This window comes from Boleophthalmus pectinirostris, unplaced genomic scaffold (genome assembly GCF_026225935.1).
Source record: "Boleophthalmus pectinirostris isolate CB_2022bp ecotype Guang Dong unplaced genomic scaffold, ASM2622593v1 HiC_scaffold_9, whole genome shotgun sequence".
NCBI lineage: Eukaryota > Metazoa > Chordata > Actinopteri > Gobiiformes > Gobiidae > Boleophthalmus > Boleophthalmus pectinirostris.
In genome coordinates this window covers 792,812-816,955 of record NW_026571541.1, presented here as the reverse complement: position 1 = coordinate 816,955, position 24,144 = coordinate 792,812, and the positions used below count along the sequence as shown (strand labels likewise).

At 39.9% G+C, this 24,144-nt stretch overlaps 1 protein-coding gene across 1 annotated transcript in view; it reads right to left on the bottom strand.

Annotated features, from left to right (window-relative positions):
* The window catches only part of robo2 (roundabout, axon guidance receptor, homolog 2 (Drosophila)), a 423,708-nt gene that overhangs the window by 166,148 nt on the left and 233,416 nt on the right, over positions 1-24,144 (bottom strand). Inside the window, exons 3-6 of the mRNA XM_055147808.1 lie at positions 16,564-16,721; positions 15,762-15,882; positions 15,180-15,318; positions 3,890-4,026 (exon numbers count right to left, since the gene is read on the bottom strand). Of these exons, the coding sequence (XP_055003783.1) occupies positions 3,890-4,026; positions 15,180-15,318; positions 15,762-15,882; positions 16,564-16,721 (555 nt within the window). The remainder of the gene's footprint in view (positions 1-3,889; positions 4,027-15,179; positions 15,319-15,761; positions 15,883-16,563; positions 16,722-24,144) is intronic.

Here is a 24,144-nt window from a genome sequence, read left to right as displayed (position 1 = left end):
CTCGAAAAAACAAAAGGTGGAATTTGTGGCGCTCGGTTTTCATTCTGTGGCACTGCGCTACAGATTGGTCTATGTGTGGGAAACACTGCAGTCACGGTAAACGTTCTAAAGCATGCAGGATTTTAGATTCTTTTTTATTTGATACTTACATCTGATACAGACAAGAAGAAGATTTTTTTGTGGACTCCATCTTGTGTCTCATCATCTCAAAGCTCTCTACTCCCCCTAGTGGCAGCCTATGATCTGTACGTTTTGTTGTATATGACTACAAGTTTTCTCCTATTCGCCCTCTCTCTATTCCGCTACATTCAGACATGTGACTGTGTGACTTGTGCACTTTCACAAACCCATGTCCCAATCCCCCTGTGTAAAAACAAACCTGATGCCCTCCCCTGGCCCGTGCGCTGCGTCGCCGCGCCGCAGAGAGCACAAACACTCGGCTTTAATGGGAAAATCCGTGTTGAAAAGAAGTGAAATGATGTCTTAAATGTTTTGATTAACCCCGGGCCTGCGCAGGTGAGCTGTCGGCGGTGTGCACCACTAGGCTGTGAAATGGCTTTGCTGACTGAGCGCGTGCAGAAGGGGGGAGGGGGCGGGGCTTCTGCGGGCCGATGGGGGACGTGGATTTGTGAACGTAAATAAATAAATAGCTTGATAGACTTAACTAGAGAGGACGAGGATTGAAGGAGAGAGCGGGGATGAACAACTGACTCAAGTTAATGTCAATAGTCTCTAGTCACGCTTACGTCACAAACCAGGAAGACGTTTGGAAACATCAGTGACATCTTCCGGTGTAGTTCCCCACACTGGGCTCACTGACAGATAAAACCCATCGAAGTAAATGTGAGCAACGGTAAAATGAAGACTGCACACTTATAATCACATGTACCAGTGCACTTGGAGTTGTGTGTCAGTGGGAAATGATGGTTGAAATTGTTGATTATCTGAACATAACGGAACACTACAATGACATGGACATGAAGAAAACTGGGACATTTTCTCATTTTTCCAACATTTTGTCAGACTATCGTGAACAGAACCTGCTGCAAGTTGTCATTGCATGTTTCCAAACGTCTTTCTGGTTTGTGACATAAGCATGAATAGACTATTTAAAGGTGCATTGTGTGATTTTTTTCAGGTGAAGGGTCCGCCACCCACTTGTCTCCATGTAGATATTCTGGTAAAGCACTGAACATATCCATCTTGCGTTTACTCTACGATATTGTTTTTTATTAACCTAAAAACTTGCATTCTTACTGTGAGTGTGCTCTCCTCTCCACAGATCTGACATGTAACTTGGCCCTGTGGCATCAACTGTCTGTCTCCATAGAGAAAAATAAATGTGATGCCATAATCGCCACGTTAACATGAGAGCTTTAATTCTGAATAAAAATAATTAAATTCTGAATAAAAATGTATTCTGCTTTAACAAGACCGTGGAAACACTTAATTCCTAATGAAAATTATTATTCGGAATTAAGTTTAATTCCATATTAAGTTTAATTTGGAATGGGTGGTTTATTCCGATTTTAAAGCCGAATTAATTTATTCCTCGATTGTGTAAAGGTTTATTCTTTTTTATCTCAATCAGAACCCTTCCCCACTCCCAGACATTGAGCGGATTTAAATAAAGGCGGTTTCACATGTTTTCCATGTAAACCTCAATTCAGATATAATATAATATTTTAATTCCAAACTATTTAAATCAGGAATTAATTTGAAATAAAAAAATTATAATAATAAAATAAATTACCGTCAACATTTCAGAAGCAGGTGACGGACCCTCCACCAGAAAAATGATCCAGTGCACTTTTCATATACTTCTAAACTCAAATCAGATTCTAAATGTTTTGTATCATTGGGGTTTTATTATTTCATATGAAATTAATCGACTTTATGTCAGATTTAAGACGCAAAACGAGTCCCAAATTCTCCACGGACATGAATTGGATCCTCGTTTAACCGGAAGTGCCGCCATAAAAAAGCACCGTGTAGGAGTGTTTAGAAACAAAAGTGGGCGAGAAGGAATAAAGTGGATTGGCTCTTTGCACTACACGTCCATGTCACTAAACCCTTCCTGTTGTATCTCTGGGTGTTTTGCAGAGTTGCACTAAATTGAATAAATCTTTGAGGCAGTGGACAATGAGTTTACAGATAATTTGGTCATTTTAAATTGCATTAATAATCTAAAATGACTTAATAAAAAAAATAATAATAATAATAAATGCACTGACTGCGTTAGAAACTGTGGTGACCAGTGCGAGCTGAAAAACAAAGCGCCATCTGCTGGACTATTTCATTCGCTTTAATCCATGTTAGAATGTTATTACTTCATCAAAAACAGACCTGGAGTTGTGTTTTGTTTCATTCACACATGTTTGAGGAATTATTTATTATTAGTCTGTCTATATCTCCAAACTTTCAAATGTTCTGCTCCAACTTGTGATGTCATGAAGTGGTAGTTTTCAATGTAAAAGCTTTAGTTGAGGAGAAATGAGCAATTCCAGGTCTGAAATGATCCAAATGGCATATGGCAGGGGTCTCCAAACGTTTTCCTTCAGGTGAACTACTTTTACAAAACAAAAATGCCAGAGAGCTACTAGTTTTAGCAGTCACAAAAAATGGGAAGCCTTAGATGAGGTACAGTTAGATGCCTATAAAACATAAACCATTATAATATTTCATTGCTTGACAAAAGCGCGTGTTGCATGCTGGGAATTATTTTGGTTGGCGGCAAGAAACACTAATTCAACATGACGGACGGAGCGAGAAAGCACGTAAAGGGTATTGATCCCGGTTATTTATCCACTCTAACGGCAGAGGACCCAAGACCATTTGACCAGAAATTGGTCAGAAGCATCGACGGACGACAAATCACCCTTTTCAACCCCGACAAAAGGTGGACCAAACCAAATTTCAGGTCGGAATCACCAACTACCTGGACAAATATTCACTTGGGTGATATCCACAATGACTTGGTGGAAACTCCTGGGTCATTCACAGCAGAAAAGATGAAAACCTCCAAGAGTCTCGATGTGTTGTTGAACTTGTTGGAGTCCACGGTTTGTTAGGATCTTCTACGTTTGCTCTGCGGATGTTTGAAAGTCATTTAATTCACCGTTAGTGGTTCTTTTCACTCAGAATACGAAAAAGACATTTTCCTTCTTCCGTGTTTCTATTTGTGCATCTGATAATGCAGCAGGAATTTACCATTATCGGGGATAAATACGCAAGGTTACGCACTGTGTTTGACCACTATCCTGTTTCTTGCCTACGACCAAAATATCTCCCAGCATGCAACGCGGCTAATAACAATGACTTCAGCTGAAACTCACCTATTTATTTATTAATGTACAAAGTTACGAATCGACATGATACATGTAAATTGGTAAAAGGCATTTAATTAATCAAATTTTATGTATTCAGCTCAATATGTGTAATTCAGAAATCCCTTGGTAAACTTTGGCATATGGAGTTTAAAAACACAGTGGAGCACTTCCTGTTTTACCACATGACATCACAAAATAGAACAGAGTTTGTAGTTTTAGGTAAAAACTCCACCTAAATGTGCAGGATTTGTGTGTTAAACATGTGTGAATGAAACAAAACACAACTCCAGCTCTGTTTGTGATGAAGAAACATTAGAACAGAGATCAGAAAATAGAGTAATATGATTCTTTTAAAATGTTCCTGTGTGTTTCCCGATAAAAAACGACATTCATGACAGAGTGAAGTTATTTCCCGCTTCTGTTCTCCACTTTTAGCTGACGTTCTCAACAGACTGAGCGGTGTTTGAGGTGCAGAGGTGAACATGAGAGACGTATGATGAAGATGACGTGTAAAAGTCTGCTCGAACAAACACAGATCTGATGCGTATATGACCTCTGACCTCGGACAGTGAGCGTAGCCGCTGCCTCCAGTTTGCCCACTCTGTTCTCGGCCACGCAGCTGAACACGCCCTCGTCCCCGATCGACGCCCTCTTCACCTTCAGCACATAGTCGTCTTTGTCGTACTTGATCTCATACCTACGAAAAAAGAAGGAAGAATCATTAAAGACGGGTTAAAACAACTCTGTGGGGAGTTAACTGTGAACACATGACATTATAGATCAACATGTTACCTTTTATTGTTCTGAAAATGCTACGTAAATAAGGCTGGGGATCATTAAGAATACGATACATACCTCGATACATAGATCATGATATGATACATATCTCCATACATCAAGCTTTCGGTTTGATATATTTTAAAATCAATTTGATAAGGTTCAATAAAAAACAAAGTCTAAATCATGGCTGTGATACTAAAAGTCTTTGTTAAATCACTTCTTGTGCAAAGTTCATATGAAACACAAACACTTTAATCATCAAAACAGTGAAAATGTCAAATGTGTCGCACAAACGAGTTTCCTTCCTCTGAACAAACAACAAAACTGAATGCTGTGACCAAATAATTTAGTAAAATAAACCAAAAAACACTCTTGGAGATATATCGATACAGCAGCCCATGATATTGATACTGTATCATCATTAAACTATGCAATATATTGATATTTCAATATTTTTACACACCCCATTTATAAAATGTGTAATTAGCTTCAGTTTGTTTTTTTCCCTTTGCTCCCCATGTCGTCACTCCCCCTTCAGAGCGCTATAACAACACAATCAGCGTGTATCTCGTTAAAGGTGTATCTTGTAATTATTTTGGTGGTGGCTCTGTCAAATACCTTTCTGTCCTCATGGAGACCAAACCAAGTTACAAGTCAGGTCTGTGGAGTGGCAACCCCACTGTTGATGGTGGACTGTACTTTAGAGGTTAACAATTGTGATTAATTTGATAAATGTATATTTTAAAGGATATTGATAACAATGAATTTAGAGTATTTTTAGAGAAGAAGATTATGAATTATGAATGAATTATGAATTATGAAGAAGATTATGAATTAGTTTCTTTCATGTCGCTGTACCTGCCTGAAGACGGCAGGTGGACAGGAGCATGTAGCTGAATCTGTCGTGGAGCATCTTTTCTCTTTGCGATAAATGTTTTCTGTGTACTGCCCATGTTTGAAATGAATAAAATAAAAGTATTTTTGAGCTATAAAACCACCTGTAATTGAATAAATGTAAGGTAGAGTTGTTTAATGTCACACTGTGGAACATTCCAAGCAGAGCAGAGATGAGAAGCTGATGGACCCATTACTAAAAAGTTACACATTGCACTTTCAATGAAAAGTTCACATTGCTTCAGGTTTGTCAAGTCAGTGTAGGCTTGTGGGCGGAGCCTTGTACAGAGTCTTACAGCTAACCCTAAGGAGGGTTCAAATAGGGCATGGGAGAGATCTCTAAGTTACTCAGACATGCATGGATGACATCTACAAACTCTTCAGGCAGGTTTTTGAAGGGGAAACAGCGTCATAACACGGCAGAAAGCTCCAAAAGTTCCTTCTGCTTAACACGCGCTCTTTAATATTCCGTCCTTCAAATTACATTATTACAAGAAGAGGAGTTGTTTACGGCTCTCGTAATTGTCAGGAGTGAATGAAAAATCTATGCACTGTTGTAATATATTCAGCATTAGAGAAGCGCTGCGGTAATGTGAGCGAGGACATCAAATCTGACAGGAGTGTTTAGAAGGCGGTCGGTAAAAGCCATTACCGTCTCCATCAGGCCTCCATCATAAACACCACGCACTGCAGCCCCAACACGGTGACTTCTGACGGCACATTACGCTCTGCTCATTTTACTGCCATTATGCAACCCCGTCCCGCAATTATGACATCACTTTATGTTTGTTTATGTTTTTGTCTGCAGTAAAAATGACATTCGTACACTACAAAAACAGGACTAGACGCCGGGATTGTTTGAGAGGTTTACTCACTGTGATTGTGAGGACTAAACCAGAACTAAACCAGAACTAAACCAGAACTAAACCAGGACTAAACCAGGACTAAACCAGGACTAAACCAGGACTAAACCAGGACTACACATGGTCCAAAGTCAGAATTCTGCTCAGGACCAAGAGCAGCCCAAAAATAATCTGTGTATCTTTCGTTCATTAGTTTTTCAATATTAAACCAAAAATAAGAAAATGAAAAAACAACAGTTTTCTTCATTATCTGTCTCCAAAACCAAAATGAAAAAACAGATAACAATTTGTTTTTTCAGTTTTCGATTTTGTGTTTAAATGAAGAATGGAAAAAACTGATAACGCCTGTTTACGTGACTTCTGTGACTGCATACAGACTGAACCAGGACTGATCCAGGTCCGGGACCAGAGCGGGACCAGAGTGGACTCCGAGCTTTGACTCCAAGCCTCAGTGGTGTCCGAGCCTCAGCTTCGAGCTCCAGCCCTGCCGTAGGCTCAGAGCCTCCGGTCTGGTCCTGGCTTGGTATTGGTCTCAGTCTTGGTCTGGTCCCGGTGTGGTCCCGGACGTGGATCAGTCCTGGTTCAGTCCATATGCAGTGCAAAAGTCCGGCATCACAGTTACAGAAGTCACGTAAACGGGAAACGGTTGTTATCCGTTTTTTTCCATTCTTCATTTAAACATAAAATTGAAAACTGAAAAAATGAATCGTTATCTGTTTTTTTCATTTTGGTTTTGGAGACAAATAATGAAGAAAGCTGTTGTTTTTTTGTTTAGTTTTTTTCATTTTTAAAATTTTTGGTTTTATATTGAAAAATGAATGAACAAATGATACACGGATTGAAAATCTGGCAGACACAAATTTCAAAAATTTGTCACTTTATAATGTTTTATCTTCTTGTTATTGTAAATGGCCCCGTTGTATTCTTTATTACTGTATTTTTTAGACTATAAGGTGCACTTGATTATAAGGCACAGTATCAATAATGTTGAATTATCTCCGTCTATTTTCATACATAAAGCGCATTAAACAAAACAAATGCACGACACTTGAGACTGATCCTTAGTCCAGGCGTCCACGATCCATTGGCAGATCGTGGTGTAATTCGCCTTCGTTGTCTCTCTGTCAGGTGAATGTGGATTATGAATGTGAATGTGGCTGGATCATTTAAGTTTTTTTTTTTTTTTTTTTTTTTTTTACTTCCTACGAGAACAACTCAAATATACATTGACTAATAATGTGTTTAATTCAGCTTTGGCACATTTGTTTACGTTTTACAGAAAACAAACTTAAAACCACATGACTCATTTACATAAGCTCTGAAAAAACAGCTCTCTCCTGATGCAGTTCAGCTTGTGTCGGACTCACTTACTCTGCGAGGCTCTTGACTACAGTCGCCGTAAAGCTCCATCAAGCGGTGCAGCTTCGTAGCAAAGTCGTACTAAAACATTCTGACTTTCATTTTTGAGCATCATGTACCACATAAAATCGGTTCGAGGTCAGTAAACACAACCAGAATTAGTACATAAGGTGCACTGGATTATAAAATGCACTGTCGATTTTTGAGAAAATGAAAGGATTTTAAATATAATTGCTATTTTGCTGTATGATGACCTTTTCATTTATTTTATTTTACCTTTATTTAACAAATCTTAGAGTATCTCATTATAAAACCATTTGCATCTCTCAAGAAAATCATACCCATGTCTCGGTCTACGCACCTTTCACAATTTTCTTAACCTCATCAAGTGAAACCGTAGATTCCATTTTAAGATCTTTCTGTAAATGATTTCTAAACCGTGGAGCAGTAGAGAAAAGGCAGATTGTCCCAGGTCAGTGAGGCACCGAGGGACAGTGAAGAGGAACTGGGAAGAGGAGCGAAGCCGATGTCGACCTGAGCTCAAAATTAAGGAGGTTACTAAAGTACACAGGAAGGTTCCACAGTATGGCTTTGTAAATAAATATTAACCAGTGCTGTTTCCATTGCTACAGATGCCCATAAAAAGTGCAATGGTGAGTGATAAACCTCAGGGATGCAGATACACAGAGACCGGTGTGTGCAGAGTGGAGGAGGGAGCTGCATATAGAAGATATCACCACAGTCCAGAACAGAAAGAAAAGATGCATCCACTATTCTTTTTGTTGGTTTTTCTCTTCTTTTTTTTTTTTCTTAGCACTGAAAGGAAAGCAATATTTGTATCTAAAATAGAATAAATACCCATACTAAAAATACCTAATTATATACCAAAAGGAGAAAAGATGCAGGACTAAACCAGGACTAAAGACTTGGCCTCTCCACAGATCTGACCTGTAATCTGGCCTGGTGATGGCACCTGTTTGTTTCCATGGAGATGCATAAGTGTAAAACTGTGGTAACCTGGATTCATCAGACTGACATGAGCATCACTGAACTGACTTCTACACTTTAATATTCTAGAACGTCTCTCACTGAAGGAGATCAGAAAACACGAAATCATCACAACGATTATTTGGATTGTGATGAATTTGTGAACTCCATTTGACTGTGCAAGGTAAATACTGTAGTACAGAACACCCTTCTTCATTAAAGTTCCACAGTGCAGCTTTATTAGGGTCAGCATTTCATTTTGAGAGCGTATTGTTTCGTTGTACATTGTGTTACAAACAGCTCTCTTCAGCAGACACAGCAGAGTGTTTTCTGAATCCAAAAGGAGCTGAGGAGTTGAAGACTACAGCAGCAGTTTCACTTTGACAAACACAGACTGAGCTCAGAAACTCATCTATTATTCAACAATGACACAGGAGCAAAGAGACGAGTGTGGACTGATCCAAACAGCAGCTATGTTTAGAGACCAGGAGACATCTGAACCACGCACAGACAGTCCAGTCCAGTCTGTCTCAGCAGCTTCTGTGGAGTTTAATAAAACACACTCAAGCTAATAAGACCTGTGAGATATTTGAGACAAGACTGGAACACTGACTCTCCAAATTCATCCATTTTAATGTAGTAAATGACTTTAGAATTTCAAGATAATGTAAGATAACAAGAGGAAAAGGATCCTCAAAAAAAGAAAAATAATAATCAAATAATAATAATAATAAATACATAAAAATTAATACATAAATTAAATTAAAAAATACATTAAAATAATTAATGAATTAATCCAAATATTATATATAGATGTTTTAAATCTGCTGGTAAAAAATAAAAAAAATTAAGAATAAATTATATCAAAAACAATCTTAGTAGGTTATCATCATTAATCCTACAAAAATTTACGTATAACAATACTAAACATTACAGAGAAATCTTACAGTTTACAGTTAAGAGGGTTTGAATAGGCCCCAAAGAGATCACTAAATGACTCAAACATGTATGAATGACATCTAAACCTCTTCAGGAGTGTTTCTGAGGAACAATGTTATAACATGGCAGAAAGTCAATTCTGAAGTACAAGTACTTTGGATACTGTATATGGACACAAATAAATACTATGTTTATTAACACTTAATAAATGTCTAATAAAGAATGTTTGAATTGTAGTTCATTAAACACTTCTCATTTAGCACATGTGATATCACTTAAAGAAGTTGAATGGTTTTGAAGTCGCCTCTCAGCCATCTAAAAAAAAAAAAAAAACCTTATCACTACTCCCTACTGACCCCTCACGTGCACGCCCCTGGTTCCGTGCACGCTCGTCCCAGCTCATGCATCACTGGTCCTCCTCACTAATGGAGACAGGAGGAGAGTTTGTGCTGAGTCCAGACGCACAGAAATCACACAAAACGAAGACTCAGCACAACGGAGGTGACACGCTGCTAACAACTCTGTCCAGCACATAGACCGCACCAACCCTATACACAACATACATATAACACGCCACTAACAACTCTGTCCAGCACGTACACCGCACCAACCCTATACACAACATACATATAACACGCCGCTAACAACTCTGTCCAGCACATAGACCGCACCAACCCTATACACAACATACATATAACACGCCGCTAACAACTCTGTCCAGCACATAGACCGCACCAACCTATACACAACATACATATAACACGCCTCTAACAACTCTGTCCAGCACATAGACCGCACCAACCTATACACAACATACATATAACACGCCACTAACAACTCTGTCCAGCACATAGACCGCACCAACCCTATACACAACATACATATAACACGCCACTAACAACTCTGTCCAGCACATACACCGCACCAACCTATACACAACATACATATAACACGCCACTAACAACTCTGTCCAGCACATAGACCGCACCAACCTATACACAACATACATATAACACGCCACTAACAACTCTGTCCAGCACATAGACCGCACCAACCCTATACACAACATACATATAACACGCCACTAACAACTCTGTCCAGCACATAAAAAGCACCAAAACCAGTGATTTGTCCCAGTTTTTTACAAGAAATGTCCCTGGTGTTTTTGATCAGTTTTATACCTGCCACAGTAAACAGAGACATAAACTGTCATATGTTTAGGTAAAATACTTAAATGCTGCTTAAAAATGACCAAAACAGAACAAAAATATGACTGTATTGACTCACATTAGTGCCGTGTGCAGAACAGCTTTTAAAAAAATAAAAAATAAAAATGCTTCAGAATTGTATTATTACCAACCACCACAAACCAGAGATGTAGGGCTGTCGCGGTTAGTGAATTTCTCCTGTGGTGTGGTATAGCGGCTCAACAGCGTGATATGCAGTGATACTGCAGCCCCTCCTTCACCCCACATCCTCCGGAATTACAGTATTTCCAGGGGCACTGAACATTTTTCTCCCATGATGTGCTTGTTGCAGATGCACATGTACCTTAGTTGTCGTGTGGATATATTGTGTGTAGCGGGAGAAGTAACATTTGGCTCTGGAACAAGTGCCGCTGCATCTCTCCAGCTCTCACTGTGGCAGCTCAGGTCAGAGACCTGCACCAGGTCGTGTACTCGCGGACTTAAGACAGAGAGAACCCTGAGCCCATGGAGCAGGTGTCTGCAAAGTGCGATCGGACGACGGCTGCACTTTCCTCTGCGGAAAGAGCAGCAGAGCCGGTCCTTTTGCCTGCGGTCACCCAACGGTCTACGTGGTCGCACCTTAGTCCTGGGTGAGTCCTGGGTTAGTCCTGGGTTATCATGGGTATAGGTGGTAACAGGTGGAATGTTAACGGGTCCGGGCAGGTGACTCTGGGTCGGGTCACGTTGGTCATGTGCGGTGATTGTGGTGGCCCAACATGCACCGTGGTGGACCTCTCAGTACCACGGTGATTCATTTTTACACTTATTGTGACCTCCCTACAGGGATGTCCCAGTTTTTTATTTTGAAAATCTTTTCATTCTGCATTTGAGTGGAACTGAACACTGTGGGTGACATCACACTTTTGTATAAAGTCTGTAGTCGTGTCCAGAGTGAGTCTTACGGAGGCTGTTGTATAACAGTGTTTGGTTGATGTTGATGCAACAAGCAGTTGTAGCTCTGCAGTATCATGAAGCACACCTCTGCTCTCTGAGAACATGTGTCCTGCAGTGTGAATCTGCTCATGCTCACGTGTGTGTGGACTTCAGTGAGACGAGACACATGGAGACGGTGAGTCTGTGTCCTTGAGGTGGTGGAGGGCGAATTGTTGTGTTGATGGTACAGAAGAGTGTAACCCCTCGTTTTTTGTCCAAATCCACACACTTTATCACCTATGTGTATCACTTGTGTGTATCACTTATGTGTATCACTTGTGTGTGTCACTTGTGTGTGTCACTTGTGTGTATCACTGTGTGTGTATCACTTGTGTGTGTCACTTGTGTGTATCACTTGTGTGTGTCACTGTGTGTCACTGTGTGTGTGTATCACTTGTGTGTATCACTTGTGTGTGTCACTTGTGTGTATCACTTGTGTGTATCACTTGTGTGTATCACTTGTGTGTATCACTTGTGTGTATCACTTGTGTGTATCACTTGTGTGTATCACTTGTGTGTGTCACTTGTGTGTATCACTTGTGTGTATCACTTGTGTGTATCACTTGTGTGTATCACTTGTGTGTATCACTTGTGTGTATCACTTGTGTGTATCACTTGTGTGTATCACTTGTGTGTATCACTTGTGTGTATCACTTGTGTGTGTGTTACTCTCTGCCGGGGGGAGGGGGGCTCATTATCTGAGACCAAAGATCTTTGATGTAGTAGAGACTCAGAGGTCTCACTCTGTCTGAGAGGCTCATCTCCATAACCCACACAGTGTCACCTCTGCACATGAAAGGATGTGTGCTGTGTGTGTGTGTGTGCGTGCGTGTGCTGTGGGTGTGCCTGTGCGTGTGTGTGCGTGTGTGTGATCCTCTGCACTCGGATAAACCTGCACAAGGTCAAACATCAGCCTTATTTATGTAAACATGGTGCATACTTTGTGGCATGTTTATGTCAGAAGCCCATCCTTTCACAACCTGCCTGTCTTTGACTTGGACTTGAGGTTAAAGACTTGAAAATTACTTGAGACTTGCAAAACATCGACTTGGTCCCACCTCTGCCTTTGATTACACTCCAGTCAGTGTAATGTGACTGGAGTATAGTGATTTTTTTCAAGCAATTTTCAAGACTTTAACCAAGTTGAGTCCTGAGTCACTGGGCAAGTCAAGTCATTTCTTTAATTTCTTTTATGGTCTTTAAACCATAAAAGTACCAAATATAACTTGACTTTTAAGCTCAATTGTACTTTAAAAGTCTTGTATTTATATAAGAATTGTAGAAATTATTATTTTTATTTTTTTTTTCCTTTTTAAATGTCTTGACAAGATCTCAGTGTGCATCATTATGACATTTATCAAACTACAAAGAATTCAGATTTAAAAGGGCTTAATAACAGTTATATTGTCATGTAGTCTGCACTGAAATGGAAGGATCTGTAGTTCCCTGTTTTACTGTATTGTACTTTATATTACTGCATTGCACTGTTTATTACTGAAGTACATTTGAGGATACCATCTCACAGTATTTCAGTTACATCCAAAGTAACTGCACATGTTCCAGTTTGTTCTTGTGAAATTAAGCGCCACATTTATCAAGTGTAAAGAGAAAAGTATTTTCTAAAAACATACATATTTTTTTAAGAGAAGCATCAAGACTTCTCGAATCACAGGCCTCAAGTCCAAGTCAAGTCTTAAGTCACTGACCTTCAAGTCCCAAGTCTTAGTCCATTTTATCAAGTCAGGTCTCAAGTCCTAAAAATAGTGACTAGAGTCTGACTCAAGTCCAAGTCACAACTTGCAAGTCCCCACGTCTGGTCAAAGGTGATGAAGAGTCTTGACAAGGCACCAGGAGCTTTATTTGAACCAACAACCCTCCAGTTCCAAGCCTCAACACCACTCTCTCCCTTTTGCCGTCTTATAATAAAATGTGAAAAATGAAGTTAAAAGCACAGGCTGGTCTACTTTTACATGGACGGAATCATTTTTACAAAAGCGATCTTTGTGCTGCTGTCACGTTTAGTCCCAGTCACTTTTTCACTTTTCCAAGTGGAGACAAAGGCGTGCGTGGGAACCATTCTGCTGCCACTCACACAAACCGCTTTGATTTGTATTAACTGAGATCAGAGCAAAAAGAATGATTTGAGTTCACAATAATTCACTCTTTTGAACGCAGCACAAACGGAACCGGAGATGTCAGAAATGTAGAACAAAAGGATGACAACTGTATCGACTGTGTTATCTTATGAAATCTTTCATCAAAATATGAGGCACACGTATCAGAACTGTGCACGTTTTGTCTGTGCCCCCATGTCATATGTGTAGCTTGTTCACACTCTAGTCTGTTCACACTCTAGTTTGTTCACATGCACGTAAATTGTCCACACACTAGTCTGTACATGCACCAGCCTGTTCACACCCAAATGCACATTATTCTGTTCACACACTAGTTTGTTCAGACATTAGTCTACTCACTCACACACACACATACACTAGTTTACACACACACACACACATTATACTATCTGTCCACACACTATTCTGTCCACACACTAGTCTGTCCACACACTATCTGTCCACACACTAGTCTGTCCACACACTAGTCTGTCCACACACTGTCTGTCCACACACTAGTCTGTCCACACACTACACACACTAGTCTGTACACACACTAGTCTGTACACACACACACACTAGTCTGTCCACACACTAGTCTGTACACACACTAGTCTGTACACACACTAGTCTGTACACACACTAGTCTGTACACACACTAGTCTGTGCATACACTAGTCTGTACACACACTAGTTTGTCCACACACTAGTCTGTTCACTCACTAGTTTGTAAACACACCTGTGGTGGCTGGTCCATAATGGACGATGAGGTGCCATCAATCATGCAAATGTGTAAAACAATTTTACATAAAAATTTGAGTTGGTTTGGCATATGTCTTTAAATATTACATAAATGTTGACTATTAATAACATAAATCACAAGAAAATATATTCATAATGTGTTAGATTCTTCAGTTCTGGAAACATCAGACCCATTCAAAGTCTATTGAATTCTGACCAGTCAGATCGTTGCGTCTGTGTGTCCAGTGCACTTCAGCGACATGCGTGAGGGCATCAGATCTACAGCCCATAACCCAACCTAATGTCTTTTTTCTTATTATTATATTTATTTATAAACATGTTTTTACCCCCCTAGTGTTTCCATCCCCAGTCACTGGTCCACACACCAGTCTGTCCACACACCAGTCTGTCCACACACCAGTCTGTCCACACACCAGTCTGTCCACACACCAGTCTGTACACACACTAGTCTGTCCACGCACCAGTCTGTCCACACACCAGTCTGTCCACACACCAGTCTGTCCATACACCAGTCTGTCCACACACCAGTCTGTCCACACACCAGTCTGTACACTAGTCTCACACCAGTCTGTACATACACACTAGTCTGTCCACACACCAGTCTGTCCACACACCAGTCTGTCCACACACCAGTCTGTCCATACACTAGTCTGTCCACACACCAGTCTGTCCACACACTAGTCTGTACATACACTAGTCTGTCCACACACCAGTCTGTCCACACACCAGTCTGTCCACACACCAGTCTGTACATACACCAGTCTGTCCACACACCAGTCTGTCCACACACTAGTCTGTACACCAGTCTGTCCACACACCAGTCTGTCCACACACTAGTCTGTACATACACAGTCTGTCACACACCAGTCTGTCCACACCACCAGTCTGTCCACACACCAGTCTGTCCACACACCAGTCTGTCCACACACCAGTCTGTCCACACACCAGTCTGTGAGTATCCTTGGGACTTACCTCCCGCGGGGCACATCCACATCGTCCTTCCTCCACCTGACGTTGGGCTGAGGGTCTCCCTGGACCAAACACCTGAACTCCACTGACTCCTCCTCCAGCACCACCTGGTTTATGGGCCTCTTCAGGAAGGTGGGACGCTCTGATGGGGGGAAAAAAAACACAAAAAAAAACTGTTACGTAATGTACCTGTGGATCTGGGGCTCTAGTCATACTCAGAGTGTCTGAAGTACATTTTGAAATACATTAAGCACCTGAAAGGTACTGTATAAATCCAAAAAGGTGATGCTACTCCATGTCACAACTCAGATCTGTGGAACGGTGTACTTACTAAGAATGTGTGTTTTTCAAGGTATTTCTCTGTAAGCATAATAAATATGTAAGTAAATAAGTAAATAAACTACTAGAACTGAATAAACGCAAGATAAATGCCATAATGTGGAACTTTCTAGGCAAAGCTAAACATCTCCCTGTAGATAGGCAGGTGGTGGATCGAGCAGAAAAGTTACACAGTGCATTTAAATATAAGAAACAGATACTGTCCTGGTTCTTGTTCTGCCCTGACACATAAAATCTCATTCTTACCAAACACAGTGACCTGTGCCGTCTCACTGTCCCTCTCGCCCACCATGTTGGTGGCCACACAGATGTACATGCCCGCGTCGCTCTTCCTGCTGTTGGAGATCATCAGCTTCCCTCCTCGGATCTGCAACACCACAGAGAGGGGAGTTTTTTGGTTGTTTATTATTATTATCATACAGAATATGTATGTATGTAATATGTGCGTATGTATGTATGTATGTATGCATGTATATATGTATGTATGCATGTATGTATATGTGTGTGTATGTATGTATGTATGTATGTATGTATGTATGTATGTATGTATGTATGTATGTATGTGTGTGTGTATGTATGTATGTATGTATGTATGTATATATGTGTGGTATGTATGTATGTATATATGTGTGTGTATGTATGTATGTGTGCATGTATGTGTATGTATGTCTATATGTGTGTATGCATGTATGTATATATGTGTGTGTGTGTGTGTGTGTGTATGTATGTATGTATGTGTGTATGTATGTATATATGTGTGTATGTATGTATGTGTATGTCTATATGTGTGTGTATGTATGTATGTATGTATGTATGGTATGTATGTATATATGTGTGTGTATGTATGTATGTATGTATATATGTGTGTATGTATGTACGTGTGTGTGTGTATGTGTGTATGCATGTATGGATGCATGTATGTGTGTGTGTGTGTGTGCATGCATGTATGTGTGTATGTACAGTGTATGATATATTTATAATCATAAATGCAGAAACACTACAGAATTCCTCCCAATACTTCATGCAGTTAAAGTCCACAGTGACGTACGGTGATTCGGTCGTCCTTGTCGTCGATGCGGCTCTTGTCTTTCCTCCAGTAGATGGTGGGCTCGGGGTGGCCTCTAGGGGGCACACACTCCAGGATGGCTGGTTCTCCCGCCGCCACCACCGCGTCTGTGGGGTTCTGCCGGAAGTCGTCTCGGAGCACTGAGAGGAAACAGAGGGAAGAGGGATATCAGTATATCAGCTAAAATTCAAGTTATAGACGTGCGTGGTATGTGTGAAGGCTGGTACAGGCTGGCTTCAGTGAGAGGGTCAGTGTTAACCTCCAAACATCACATACTCGGCAGTGTGGGTGAAGTGTCTTGTTTAAAACCCTGTGTTGAGCAATTACTACCAAACTGAGCATACATACCACAACTACATGATGAAGCTATCATTACACTGGACAATAACAATACATACAAAAGCAGTGGGCCACAACAGTTTGACAAGGAAGTTATAATTTGAGTGGTAGGCTGCATTTATATGATGATGGTCTGAACAGAAGATGCAAAAGTGGCGTTGCGTCTTCACTTTTTATTGCGTGGAATTGGATTGTGGATACATGCCAGGTGGCTCAGTGGTGACACTAGGTGGTGATGTATGTGACGTAAATACATACACGACCTGAGCAGATCTGACCAGAGTTTTGCATCTTGGGCAGAGTAGACAGAAACACTACAGTGGAGTGTATTCCACTTTTCCACTCTGGAGGGTGCTTTCAGATTTTAGTGTTTTGAAGCCCCAAAAATCGCCATCACCGTCTAAACGAAAGGCACTTCTGATCAAATTTTTGTCATTTTTACCCGCAAGCATTCTCATGTAAACAGGCCATTAGTATGAACTTGTTCTAGGGCTGCTCGATTGTGGAAAAAATCATCATCACAATTATTTTAGTCAATACTGAAATCACCATTATTCAAACAATAATTTTTTTAGTTACACGATGCATTTATTCAGCAGTTCTTTCTCTCAAAAAAGCACTTTGCTATTGATAGGCTATAAATATGAACCTTAGAGCAGTTTTGCGATGTATAAAACATAAAATGAATCAAATAAACTTTGAACAGTAACTAAGGCAGAAAAACATCAATGTATCCAAAATAAACTATATATCCAGCTGGTCTACAATCTTTATACTTAAAAAAAAAATCTTGAGTATATGACTTTGGAGATCGTTTGACACGCAAATCGAAATCGTTATCAAAATTCAATTAATTGCACAGACTTAGACTTACAAATGACAGCATTCATAGAAGATCATCAGATTTTTTCGTAATTTTAAAAGAAAAAGTCAAAGGATACATATCAGGAACTCATCCATTCATCCATTAAAAAAATGATCCACGCCAGTTACACATCTGCAACTGTCACTACTGTAACACGTCAGGGGCAGTTACGTAATCATCTACATTCAGAAGTACGAGTGGCTCCTGGGTGTGTGTGACCACCGGGCTGTGTGAGCTGAAGCTAATTGTCACTAATTCTAAAGTCAGTCCCGGAGGAGAGCGAGCAAACAGAGGCAGAGTGAGGCCCCGGAGCCGGTGTCACTCACATGCGGAGAACAGCAGGCGCACGGCGGGGGTCCTGGAGGACGAGGACTGTACGGGTGGAGCAGGGCTGTTTGCAGGAGGGGGGTCTGAGAGGGGGGGGGCGCTGGGGGCCATAGAGGACCTTTCATCGTACACACAGCCCCGAGGATCCACGGAGATAACATGATGCAACCAAACAGTGTCACAACACCACCGCTCACCAGCAAATACACTGTGCCGTTTTACTTTCTGTTTTGGCACGTCTTTTTTCATCATCATACTGTATGTTGTGCAAATAAAGCAGGTGAAAGTGCATGTCTTGTCCGTAATGGAAACGTACACAACCACTCAAAAGTTTAGACACTTTTTCACGTCTGTTTCTTCTTCTTTCCATGATTATTCACAGTGTAGATTCTCACCGAAGCATCAAAATTAAGAATGACACGTGAATGTAGCAAATAAAAATAAACTCCACTTATTTTAGACAAGTAACTCTCCACCCTTCAACTCACTCGTCAGATTTTATGTGGTACATGCGTTGTGCTGAATAGGTAAAATTAGATTCATTATTATTGTAAATGTATCATTTTGACACCTAACTTTATGCACCAATAAATGGATAATGGTTTATGGATTATAAGGATCAAAATGTTCCAATCTAAGGCTCTGGCTACATATACACAGATATTTTCATAACCACATGTACAGTCGTCCCTCGCTATATCACGGTTCACCTTTTGCGGTCTCGCTGTTTCACTTTTTTTTTTTTTTTATTTGAGCATGTATTGTATTCCTCCCCCTGCGTCCTGATTAGATAAGGGACTGTAGACTATTGTCAATCAGTCTCCTCCGTGCTGTGTCTCCTGTACAGTACAGAATGTGTTCAGCTGCCAAATGTACATAAATGTTCGATCTCTAGCAGTGTGATTCTGAAGTGCTGCGCGACCGGGCAGTTATCACGCTTACTATGAGGTACGGAGCTCTCTGTCAGTCCTTTCTCCTGTGGTCACCTCCGAGCCTGTCCCGATCATGAGTCCTGGTTCAGTTTTGGTTTAGTCCTGTTTTACTCCTGTTTTAGTCCTAGTTCAGTCCTGGTTTAGTCCTCCTCTTCAGTCCTGGAATCAGTCCTATGTTAGTCCTGGGTTAGTCCTGATTCTGTCCGTGGTGTATGCAGTGCAAAGGTTTGATATAATCTCGGGTTACTGGGCGGGTGTGGTGCTGTACTGCAGGATTCTGCGCTGTAGGACTCTATTACGGAATAAATTAATCTTTGATTTGTTACATAAAGAAGGAGGAAAGTAACAAAAGAACGACAGCAGCAGTAAGTTTTAAGAAGGATGTAAAAATGGTTACTGTCCTGTGTGAGAAAAGTGTATAAAGTGTGTGCTGAGAAGTTTTACAGACTTAAAACAGATATAATTATTGTAATATATAAAGCTGATTACTTTGTGGATTTCACCTATAGCAAGTTATTTTTAGAACATAACCCCCGCAATAAGTATAAGTATATTCCTGTATTTGGGCCTTCTGTCCACATTATGTTATATTATAAATACTGAAGAGAATGCCTTTGGCTCTTATATATACACAATTTCTTGTGACCACTGAAATGAGCCGCTCTCTGGTATTTTCATTTCGTAAAGGTAGCTCACTGGAGGAAAACGGTTGGAGACCCATGTTTTAGATTCTTAAAAATAGCCTTCATCCTTTGCTTTGAACCTTGGTTTCACATTTTTGATATTTCTTGACCCCGGCGCTGCACAGCTGTGAACTGAAAACCATTTCAGGAGACTTCATCATTAAGAGAAGGCCATGGGTTTGCACTGCTGTCCACAAAACAAACGGTGAAGACTCTGAGGATTTGAAACTAAAACTTTTTTTTTTTTTTAATCATGAGTTGAGTTCACTTTTTTCTTTACTCTGTAATTCCATATATCTTGCTTCACATATTCGAGGTCTTGTGTTTGCATCTAAAACGTACAAAGTAATAACATAAAGAAAAGACGAAAAAAGTGAATAGAACTGAATTACCGTTTGGTCAGGGGGCGACTGCTTCTTGCCTACACCACTGTAACCTGACTCAAATCAAGATTAATATTTCAGATTTACACAATTTTGAATTTGATTATTTGAATAGAAAAGAATATTTAGTAGACTTATTTGACTTTCTTTGCTTACATAATTCCATATATCTTGTTTCATATTTGAAGTCTGTATGTATATTTATATAAAAGTAAGAAAAGAAAGTAAGAAAGTAGTAAACATTGGGTGAGAAAGTGCACTGAAAAAATGGTCCGAGAGGGGTTGCTCAAATTGCAAAAACTAATTTGACAACAATAATATGACTGTTTTACGTTTCTCTGTCCAGCATGTTTAAATCTTACAAAGGTCACTTGATTGTGGCCGATGTGAGACCTGCATGTTTTAATCAGGTTGAGGAAACATGACTTTATTATAATCTGTGGTGAGGCTCCTCCCTCTGGAATTCTCCTCCCCAAAACTTTTGGAGGGAAAATTCAAATGTAACAGGACACAGGACAGTTCCAGGAGCAGAGACACACAGTGTGGAGCAGGAGGATTATCAGAGCTGATCTCATAATGTTTAAAGATTTTATGTGCTTCTCTGGACTAGAATGTCGTCATTGTTAAAACATGTTTGTGGTGTTTTCTTTGAAATTAGAGTTAATGTAAGGACTGTTTCCATGAAACAAATTGTCTTTGACTGTCCATCTACAAGAGTGTGACAGTTGTGCTCAGATTTAAATGTGTTGCTTCCAGAGTCGTCTACAAACACAGAGTGACGTCCAGAGCTCTGCTGGAGCTGTGGGGAAGTTCATGAATGTTACAGCTGATGTTTCAGAAAAAAGGAAGATGTTTGAGAACCAACAAAACACAGAGCACAGATGAACAAAGTCAGTAACTCAACTAAAATGATTTTAAAAGAGTTTTTCAAAATGAACTTCTATTGAAACAGTTAATGTATTTCTACAAGGTGATGTGGCACTAGGAGACTTTACACCAGATGCCCTCCCTGTTACTGCGTTTAGAGGAAGAAAAGCAGCACATGGTGAGTTTTGTTTCTGCAGATACACTTCTAATGTTCACATGATTCTGTTCTGGTCCATTATTGTAGTAATAAGTGCTTTAAGTATATTTAAACATGTACAAGAGAGTAGATCATCATAATGTAATCATCATGTGTTATTCTGTGTCCACAGAGACCAGAGCTTCTTCACTGGAATAAATCTTCACACTGTCCAGCTCCAAACTGTGTGTCTCTGTACTTGTGTGTCTTTGTGTGTTTGATTCTGTTTAAGACAAAACAGAACTGTGGAAAACTAAAGACTGTTTTTGTATTATTTTACAGAATTAAATCAATTCAATTCAATTATACATATTTATATATTTCATGATATGGTAAAATAAGATAAATATATATATATTCAGCATGATTTGGCCAAATTTCATCAACATTCATGTTCTGAGAAAAATATGTGTAGAGGGCATTGAAATAAGTTTCAAAGCCTAAACATAATTTTATTGCATGCAACTGCTTTCCAGAACTTTTTTACGCAAATCAAGCAACCTTTTGTTTTCAGTGTGTGTGGAAACTTTGGACTGTTAGTGTACGCGGCCCTTTTCTCACAATCTACGCGAGCACTGTTCCAGAAACACTCTTAAAGTTGCAAAATACATTAAGTACAACTCCAACCTCTAATCAACGCCGCTCCCGTAATTACACTCCCCCTACACACACACAGACACACACACACCATTACCACTAGCTAACCCCTGCGTATATTAGCATTAGCACTCGCCTCCCGCTGGTCCAAACCGCAGCCCGCACACTCGCAGCTCGCCCGTTGTTTTCACGTTTAATTGCTCCTTTTTCCGCTCAGTGCTGATCGGCCCCGTGGGAATCTAACTCACGTCCTTTTGAATTACATCGGCGCCGCACAAAAGGAACACGCTGGCTAATCGAATCCAGCGCCCGCCGTTAGCGACAATGTGCTCCTGAGCGCTATCGGAGTAAGTGGACCGGAGCCGGGGAGAATGCTAATGTAGGGATGTTGTTTGTAGTTTTAGATTGGTTAAATTAAAGGGACAAAAACGCGTCTACAGGTAAGTAACGGGTCGGAGAGGATTGTTTTCATTGGCGGCGGACTTTTTTTCCATTCAAAAGATATAATAGGCTGTTTCGTTTTTAATGTAATCACCATGGCAACGGTCCTAATTTCTCATCATCCTGAAAGCCATTACGCGGATCGACGTTGTGGAGGAGATAAGATTATGCAAAGTCGACTTTTATGAGATTTTAATCACATTATAACAATGTTCCTTCATCGTTATCTCACTAAGAGTTGTCGTTCGATTGATCCATGCGTGTTTCCGTCGTTTCCATCTACCCCCTATCCCCGCCTACTTCTCTCTGTACATTTATATTTGAATATATACATATAATTTGACCCACAGTAATAGATGTATCGTTAAAAATGTTATTTAGTTGAGTTTAGGAGGGTACTATCAGCACTACAGTTTCTTTTTGTCTTATTTAATTTGATTTCTTATTTGATTATTTCATTCATAAAGTATGAAAAGACATTAACAGTATCTAATATAAACACATTAAACAAAGAAATTAATACAAAGGAGCAGAAAGAAGAGTCATCTTATATTTTCTGCCCCGTTTTTCCGTTTCGAGACAATACATTTACACTGAGAGCGACTTTAAAACATTTCAGATTCATACATTTGAATTGAATCACAAATATGAATCGATTGCAAACAGAAATTTTCACTTTCATGTGCAACAACTGAGTTATCTTTTTCATACATCCACATTGCATTGGATTTGGTGTACCGTATTTTTCAGATTATAAAGCACACTTAAAATCCTTAAATATTCTCAAAATCGACAGTGCACCTCATGTATTAATTTTGGTTGTGTTTACTGACCTCGAACCGATTTTATGTGCTACACGGCGCTCAAAAATCTGCCAAAATGTTTTAGTACGACTTTGGTAAACTACGAAGCCGCACTGCTTGATGGATTGTTGGAACATTACGGCTACCATCACCATACCACGAGCCTCGCAGACTAAGTCTGACAAAAGCTGAACTGCATCAGCGCACAAGGAGTGAGCTGTTTTTTTCAGAGCTTATAGTTTATGCAAATGAGCCATGTGGTTTTAAGTTTCATTCCTGTAAAATGTAAACAAATGTGCACAAAGCTGCATTAAACACATTATAAGTCAATGTATATTTGCGTCGTCCTCGTAGGAAGTAAAAAAAAAAAAAAAAAACTTAAATGATCCACCCACATTCACATTCATAATCCACATTCACCAAGACAGAGAGACAACGCCGGGTGAGTTATGCCACGATCTGCCAATGGATCATGGACGCCTGGACTAAGGATCAGGCTCAAGTGTCGTCTGTTTGTTTCGCTTAATGCTCCTTATAATCCGGTGCAATTTATGTACGAAAATAGACGAGAGAATTCAACATTATTGATACTGCGTCTTATAATCCACTGCACTTTATAGTCAGAAAAACATGGTATTTTTGAATTCCGTTTTTGTTCTCGATCCTTTGATTTCTTTGTTAAGACTTTTGCTTTAAATGAACTCCTTTCACAGTGATACTTTGCTCCATAACCTTGGTTCTGGATCTGTTTTTTTTTAAACATGTAGGTTCCTTTTAAATTGTAGTGGTTTGTTCTGATATCAGACAGTCTTTGAATATTTACAGGTAACACTTTGCACTTTGCACATGACTGTGAGGATGCTTAAGTCAACAATATCATACATTTTCAACCCTTGAAGTTTAACAAATAATGGGTTCGATAGCTTTCTATAATGACTGTAGGTGATAACTCTCAAGGCCCTTTTCTGTAAAATAAATAATGGCTTTTGGACTGCAGTCAATGGACCAGCTTCTATTATGAAGTGGTTTTGGATCAATATTGAGGTTTAGAGTGCAGTAAGCACAAGTAAGAGTGCGGTACAGAGTGCAGTAAGTACAATTAAGTAAAAGTACTACTACTTAAAACTAAT